At 38.0% G+C, this 9017-nt stretch overlaps 1 protein-coding gene across 1 annotated transcript in view; it reads left to right on the forward strand.

Moving 5' to 3' along the window:
* LOC140143882 (ATP-binding cassette sub-family C member 5-like) overlaps nt 1-1029 on the forward strand; it is a 44785-nt gene extending 43756 nt beyond the window's left edge. The window contains exon 23 of the mRNA XM_072165708.1: nt 675-1029. Within this exon, the coding sequence (XP_072021809.1) occupies nt 675-806 (132 nt within the window). The 3' untranslated portion in view covers nt 807-1029. The remainder of the gene's footprint in view (nt 1-674) is intronic.
* The last annotated feature ends 7988 nt before the right edge of the window (nt 1030-9017 follow it).

Raw genomic sequence — 9017 nt, forward strand, 5'->3', positions numbered from 1 at the left:
TGTGTTACGGCGCTTAACCCATTATTGCGACCCATTATTTTGAATAATGGGTCGTGAGGGTAATAGAATGATGGATAATGATAGTATTATGGTGGTGGTAGTAATGATAATGATGATGATGATAGCGGCGGTCAGGATGATGATGACAATGATGGTGTGTGTGGTTGGTGATGGTGATAATGAAGAAGAAATAGATGAGGGTGTGGGTATTGGCTTCAACTGGAATTACCCAATTATGAATGAGGTGGTGTAAATCTAGTCTACTTACTTCAAATATTTGTATCAAATGCGGTCAGAAGATTAACCCGGACACAACTCCGCGTGATCAGTACACCCAGATTCTAACTTTAGTGCTGACACATAATTTCGCAGTCGTCAACATTGATGGCATCAATCTATATGTGACACGATCTGGTCCAAGGAGGCCAAAGGCGGCAAATTTGAAATTGAGATAAAGGCAAACATATGGAGTAAAAATAATAAAATACACAAAAAATAGAAATCACATAACTTTAGAACCAAGTATGATGCTAGACCTTTGGTGTTTTCATGATAGCCTAATGTTTTTATTAATTATAGTAACTCAATTTTCAAAAATGCCTCCTTTGGCGTCCATGTACCAGATCGTATCCCATATATAGTAACTTGTATTTGTTCTCATCATCTTTCCACAGGTTGCAGAATTTGACACCCCTTCCAATCTTCTTGCCGATTCCAGTTCGCTTTTTAGCATCATGGTAGCTAACATGACAAGGAATAAGGAGCCAAAAGACACAGGTGACACAGCATCACAGGAAGGGAACTGATGACAGCTGCCTGAGTCAAACATCTAATGAGGATGCACGAGATACGTGTCACTTCGCATTGCTAGCTGTGTAGCTTCCTTTAAATCAGTATTTGTTTATATTAGTCTAACTGTAGATTATGGTGCAGAGGGCCAACAAATTATCTAAATCTCCTGTCCCAAAGTGATTTAGTTGATGCAGTGGCGAAGCGTGAGTCATCCTATGGTGGTGGTGGTGGTGGTGGTGTTGGTGTTGGTGTTGGGGGGGTTACCCTGGGGGTACTGACCATGATTGGGGAGAGCACCTGGCACAAGCCGCGTTTTGGCAATTTTCCTGTGGGATTTCCTGAATTTTCAAATTGATGGGGGGACTCCTAAACATGTATTCTTTCTTTCTTTCAAAAGTTAAACTTTAATGGTTTTCACTGGTTTAACCATATTTGAGCTCATAATTTCTCTGTGGGAGGTTACATTCAGTCAAGGTTCGCGACCGTTTCTCTACACACCGAAGATTTTGGTCTATTCACCATGTTCTCTGATGCTAATTGGAACAGTCCATTGGTTAAGTTGCTGTTCAATCAGGTACAGCATGGCAGGTCGCGATTAACCCAATGTTGCAAGATTAGAAAGATTGAATTAGGTCTATTGTGATTTGAGATAAGTGCAAAAAAACACGGATCAAAAACAATTAAAGTATACTGCGCCAAAGAGAACCCTTACACTTGCAAAAAAAAGTAATTGCAAGTAAAGCAAAAGAAGTCCCATTCGGCATCCATTTTACCCACAAATTAATGACACTATTAACAAAATCCATTGCCCATAAACCCACCGGTAAAGCCCATTCCATAAATAAAGTTATTTTTAAAGTTATCATTGCGGAATGTTTGATATTCATGCATGGTATGTGTACTCCTTTTCAATCTTTGAAGTAGCCAAACCTTCTCCGTGGACAGAGTGAAAACGGGTACATTTCTTTAAAAGAGCATATCTTCAAAAGTTGTGAGCCGATTGATATAATTGTTTTGGTTTATTAAAGCTAACGACTCAAGGTTTATTTACATACCAAAATACATTTGATCAACTTTTCAGAAATAGGAGAAAAAGAGGGCGCAATGAGGGGCCTCTTTTTTTGGGACACCCTGTAGATGCACCATTTAATCCTGCACATTATGACACCACATTGAATCCAATGTGACCTCAAGAAGTAAAGTTACAAGCAATTATTGAATAGAGGAAGGTCCAGTTTTAAAATTGACAAACTGGCCTATTCAAAACTCCACGGACTAGACATCTAATTTGAGAGTGGTGAATGGCTAATTTATGCGTGCCTTTAATTTAAAACAAAAGGAACAAAAGAAAACGGAAACAAAGGAACTGACCATGTTGCCGAGTAATAAGGAAAATTCAGTCCGATTTGCGATTAAAACGAGAGACTGAAATGGTCATATATCACCCAATACCAATAGGGCGTGCAAGTGGCGATTTGGTAATTACGTTATATTCATATACAATAGAAACGAATTGCATTCGAGCAAAGGTAATTTATTCTTCGCAATTAGCAATTGCTAATCTGATAATTAGTTGGGCCTATATGCGAGACCCGAGTTTGTTTTAAATGTTTATATTTACAGGGCTGATTTTTGTCAGTCATTTATCATACTGGTCAATTCTGCAACGAATTCCACTAAAAGACCACTAAAAACACCCAGTGTTCCATAATCTTGTCTTATCCAGCTTTTTTTGACGGCAGGCATCTACCTCTATTGAAATAAGCTGATGGTACTTCAAACTTAACAATGAATTCAAGTTACAGATCATCTCGCATAATCCCTTGCATTTTCACTTCTGAACAATAAACTAACAGAAACTGAAAAGATAAAGACCCTATGCACATTACTGGTCAATGAAGTTAAACATTTGAAAGTACAACGGTACAGGTTTTTTCGTAAAAATATAATACCAAATGTATTTATTATACTGTAAATGTCTGTGGTTTATCTAGTTTATTTAAGGCTCACTGCAGTTCTGGTTGGGTTTTTCCCTGCAGTTAGCACAAACAGGTCCAGCTTTTATATTTGCTTGTAAATAAAAATTGATCCAAAGTGTTATGTAACCAGGCACTAATAATTACAGGATCCACAATTTATATTAAGTTACCCATAAGTATTTTTGAAATAAATCAAAAAAGTATTTTAATGTAAAAAGGTATATTATATTCTTAAAATAACGAAAATGATGAAAGGCGCTTTTGTACATATTAAATATTGGACTAATCATGGTTTTGGTCTTGCTGTAATCACATACATGAAAGGTATAATTACCATGTATATTTTGCTAAAAAGATACTCTTTATTGTCAAACAGTCACTAGGTATGTCAACACCGACAATATAATGCAAAAATATATATTCACTATTCATAAACAGTATTAATATTCATGAGACAATGAACCAATAGCAGGTGGCCTTTCATAAGCATAAAGTTTTGTCAATACAAGAACGCGAACTTGCCATTAAATTTTTTCCCATCACAATGCACTCGCCCTTAGGGGTCGTGCATTTTTCTGGTGAAAAAAATTAAAGGTCTTGTGCATTGATTTTGTAATTTGCACTACACTTCATACATTTGAAATCACGGGTACACCTAAGTTCACAGAAGACACATTTCCATAACAAACACATAAAATAGGCCTAACCTATTGCACTTGTTTGAGAGATGATGCCTATGGACTCAGATGCAACTTTTAATGGCCTTTTAAAAATAATGAACCATTGTGACTACACACAATGATGCATGGTTCAACAAATAAAGCTACCCATATGTGCTAATTCATACTGATCTGCATATGACGTATCAAACCGTAAATATGGCGGACTACTCAAATGCATTCAACAAAAGCATGATTGCAATCTGTCGCGACAGTTCGATCCCACGATCAAATACGGTAGGTTGATGACAACATTTGGTAACATCCTTTGTTTGGAACCAATCGATAAAAGCATACAGGACTTCTATAAGAGAATAAATTGTTACCTGATCAAATTTTAAAACAATAGTTTATGGTATGACTGTGTTATCTTTTGTCTTGTGTAATGCTTTATTGCTTTTATCAAATAGATGTAGACAAATAAATGTAGACTGCCTTGGCAGTCCCTTTTGATAAGCAATTTACACATCCCCACTGACCGCTCTGTCCAGAGAAAAAGGGACTGCTTGCTCTGGATTATGTTCTGTGACCCACCATATCTTAACACATGGGCTCTAACCAATATATCTGCAAGATGAATGTCAATGAAGTAAATGTCAACATATAAATCTTAATCAAGAACTTTTTTAATGTATGTGATTTCTACTGTAAATAAAGGTTTTTTTACTCGCGTTTTGGCGACGTTCACACTACGCTAGTGGTTTCATCAGATTGGCAAATCATCACATCTGACTGTTTCCTTTTATGAACAACAGGAAGCACCGTAGAGGGTGTGATGAGTTGGTCAAAGATGTTCTTGAGTCCGTAGTCCCCTCGTCCTTGTTTCGAGTGTCCTTTTCTGCAAATTCAAATGGCTTCTTTCAGGCACCTGGTAGGTTCGCTCCACACAGTGTCATCGCCCCGATATTGTAATGGCAGATATCGCCATGATGGTAGATCGAATCCACTTGTTCTCAACAGCCACACGTGGCCATTTTGTTCCGATCTGTTTAATAGTTTTGAGACGCATAATGGGCCGAGGGACATCCGACTGAGGCTATTGACTGACCTCTGTAGATGTTAGTGAGCCTGGTACCTCATCTGATTTAGACTGCCTTCACCGGTTGTCTACATTGGGCTATAGTACCGTGTTATATTCCGTAATCCGAGTGTTTACGAATGAGTGCCGCTGTCATTTTTTTCTGCACATATAAAATCTGAATTTTTGTCAGTTTTTGATTTCAAAACGCACGGTTGTTTATCAATACGCACACTAACGACTATCATGTTCTTTCAACACATATATTCAAGTGCAAGCCTTACAATTGGCTTCTTTAGAAAGCAAAAATTACCAGTGATATTCATCATTTTATACCCCGGTTTCCAAAGATTTATCGTCTGGATATCAAATCGTGCATAACAGATACAAATGTGTATTGATTTAGTTTTCCTGCCTGTACAATATAATTATTTACCAGTCGTTGTCGCTGTGTCCATAATCCTCTATACTGACTCAAAATATTCGACGTAGAAAATTCGTTCAACAAGTATTCGTTATTCAATCTATTTCAATGCAATTTTATCTTCTGACGAATCTGTGTTGACGGAAAATCAATTATGATTATGTTATGTTGAATATCTGGTGGAAATATATTATCGATTTTATGTCATCAGATATACGTTAGAATTTAAGCATTATTGGAAATAGAATGGGAAAAGATATGAGATTAAACATAAACGAAGACATGTTGCATCGAATATACTACATCTACTAAAAAGTAAGTAGCGGGGCTTAGGTATATTTGTCCCAGTTAAATCCCTCAACACCTTCCTTCTTTATACTAGGCAGCGCAGTGGCGTAGCCAGGATTTTGGAACCGAGGGGCCACAACTTGTAAATGTACCGACGGAAATATTTTTTGCCGACGGAAGTTGTGATTTGTTGACCCAAATTTTTTTTGCATGGTTTGAAAAAGTGAAGAAAAAAAAAAAAAAAAAGATTATAGGCGGTACCATCCTAAAAACACAAAATTTTTAACAATTTTTCATCATTTTTTGACAATTCTCCCCTTTTTTCTGTCACCCTAGGTAAAAATAGTCTATATTGTTAACCCAATTTTTTTTTCACCAACGCCTTCCGTCTACCGACGGCCTTACGTGTACCGACGGTCATCACGAGCGCTGGCTACGCCACTGAGGCAGCGTCTTTCAACCAACAACACTGTTTTGATTTTTAAATGTGGTAGTATTACACCGATACGCTAAACAAATTATCACCGATAATATTATGTTATCCTTTTTAATAGAAGGCTACTTTGCTGGCGATAAATCATATTCTTGGATTATACCACCCGACAACAAGATAATTGTGTTCTGCAAAGATATCACTGCTGTATTAGAAGAAATGTATGAAGTCATGCTGACCGTTTCCGTCACTCGTTTCTGATTAGCACTACTTGCCGGATTAACATTGCCTCTGATTGGTCAATTACGCGATATCTTCACTTAAATTACCAATCAGAATGGAGCTTTGCAAATCATTCACCCCAATTTTTTGTGTGGTGAAATTATTCTGACAATGTTGCTGATTGGGCCAATTGATAATGAAAACTTCGCAATCTTGTAAATAGAGCAAGATGTTGCCAGATCTGGAAACTTATCCAATTTAGGGTACAATCCGCCAAACACACATTTTACCTGATCTGGAATTGTTGCCTGTTCAGGCTGATTAGGGTACGAGTAAAGAATTCAAACTTTTCGTGCCAACAAATTGGCAATTGGGTAACAAATATGCCGATTACAAAGAGCTTTTATGAGTTCTGCAAAAAAATTATAATTAAACACACACCCAGGAAACGGACATCGGAAATCTGTTGCAAAACATTGAGATATAATCCAGTGGAAATAAATATACCTCCATGGAAGATTTGATCCTAATACTTCACGCTGCAGGGGATGTGATATCAAGTGAATAACACACAGTGTCATCGCCCCGATATCTTCATGGCAGAAATCGCCATGGTAGGTTGAATCTACAGCCACGCATGGCTATTTTGTTCTGACCTGTTTAATAATTTTGAGACGCATAATGGGTCAAGGGACATCCGACTAAGGCTATTGACAATAGCCTGCTGACTGACCTCTCTGTGTGTGAGTGAGCATGGTATATGCCACGAGGTCATCTGCTTTTAGACTGCCTCCACGCTATAGTTCGGCACATATAAAATCAGAATTTTTGTCAGTTTTTGAGCTCAATACGCATGGTTCTTTCTCAATACGCAAGCTAACGACTATCATATCCTTTCAACACATATGTTCAAGTGCAAGCAAAAACATATGGCTTCTTTAGAATAAAAAAAATACGGAGGATATTCATCCTTTTCTACCCCGGTATCCAAAGATTTCTCGTCTGAATATCAAATCATTCACGTGTATCGATCCGGATCCCGGGTATTGATTTTAGTGTCTCTGCTGCACACCGACATCGCCCGGTTAATAATTACATTATTCGCCACTTGCACGGTTCCGCCATTATGCACTATGTGCGGGGAGAGCCTCGAACTGGCAGCATACATGAATGGGAATTGAACCAGTCATAACATTCTGTGTAAGGTTACGTAATTCTTCCTTTCATGGATGCTGCCAGTTCGAGGCTCTCCCCGCATATAGTGCATAATGGCGGAACCGTGCAAGTGGCGAATACAGCAGAGACACTGAAATGAATACCCGGGATTGATACACGTGAATGTGCTATGCACGATTTGATATTAGACGATAAATCTTTGGATACCGGGGTAGAAAATGGTGAATATCTCCCGTAATTGATTTAGTCTAAAGAAGCCAGTTTTGGTTCCTTGCACTTGAATATACGTGTTCAATGGATATGATAGTCGTTAGCTAGCGTCTTGAGAAAGAAACGTGCGTCTTGAACTAAAAAAATTGACAAAAATATTCTGATTTTGAATGTGCCGAACTATTATAGTGCAGCGTAGGCTAGCTGCACTCACTCGTGCAAGAAGTCTAAAAGCATATGACCATTGACCTCATAATGGCGTATACATGCTCACTCACACAGAGAGAGGTTAATTACCACGCTATTGTCAGTAGCCTTAGTCGATGTCCCTCTGCTCATTATGCGTCTCAAAGGTCGGAACAAAATGGCCATGCGTGGCTGTTGATTCAACCTACCATGGCGATTTCTGCCATGAAGATATCGGGGCGATGACACTGTGTGCTGTACAAAGTAATTATTAACCAGGCGATGTCGGTGTGTAACAGTGATGAAGCGCAAATATTCGGCATACACCTAACAAGAAGACTAATAAGAAGTGATTCAATTGCAAAATAATGACGGTATTTTGAAATTCTTAGAATAACATAACAAATTCGAATTCTTTTCAAAATTTCCGAAATAGTTTGTTTCATCCAACAATTAGAGTGTCTGTATTATAAACACCTCAAATATCAAAAAAAGAAAGTCCGCAGTTATATAACCCATCCTACACGAAAACCTGATCTTGTTATTACGAATTGCTTGATAAGATCTTGCAGAATCTTGTTTCATGATGCAGTCATGTCTACAGTAGAATTCAATTCGACCTTTGCAGGACTTAAAACCCATTAAAAGCTATTAAACCAAGATAACACTCATTGAAAGCAGCTCAACTGATTAAATCATATCTTCTCTGGTTAAATACACACATCATATGTTTCTGCTTTTACACGTACAATGGAGCAATGGCTGGGATTATAGTTTCAGTTGGGTGAACGATTATAAAGCGAGCGCTAGAGAACAATTCTGTGTGGGCTTTTGTTTACGAAATGAGACAAAACTCTGCTTATTGTTAACCAGCGTTCTTGAAAATGAGAAACATGGTGGTTTGCAGACTTAACACGGTTTGGAAATAATTTCTTCATATTTTTTGGGTGTTATCTGTCGTTTACATATCATTCCTAAAACACCAAAGTACGAATATTTCCAAACATCTAAATTAGCTAAACATTTAGGACATGTTACAAAACTATATTTTCTAGAACTTTAGAAGAGTACTTTTAATATTGGCCGGTTATTTTTCACACAGCGACGTTAACTAGGCATATCCCCATTCTTTTAACGTAGGCTATTTGTAGAGGTCACGCGTCAATGGGAAAGAGCACTGTGTATTATGTATAGGAAAACGGACAGTAACTGCAGTATGTATTTCCATTTGATACCAAATTTGCTACCAAACACTTTAAGGGACCGTTCAAAAACACTTGTTGGGGGGGGGGGGCTGATGCGAAAGATTTTCGGGCCCCCTGTAAAGATCTCAAAGATTTCAGACCCCTCCCCCATTTCGACATGAAAATTATGGGTCAACCCCATAAAAAAGCATATAAACTCAATTTTCCAGGAAAATTTGTGGTCATTTTTTCAGGGCCCCCCTTAGGAGGGTCCACATTTTTTCAGCCCCCCCCCCCTTTGCATCAGGCCCCCTAACAAGTGTTTGTGAACAGTCCCTAAATTGACACATTGTGCAATGCACCAACATTCATAAAAACTGGTGTCA

This window comes from Amphiura filiformis, unplaced genomic scaffold (genome assembly GCF_039555335.1).
Source record: "Amphiura filiformis unplaced genomic scaffold, Afil_fr2py scaffold_31, whole genome shotgun sequence".
In the NCBI taxonomy this organism is placed as follows: domain Eukaryota; kingdom Metazoa; phylum Echinodermata; class Ophiuroidea; order Amphilepidida; family Amphiuridae; genus Amphiura; species Amphiura filiformis.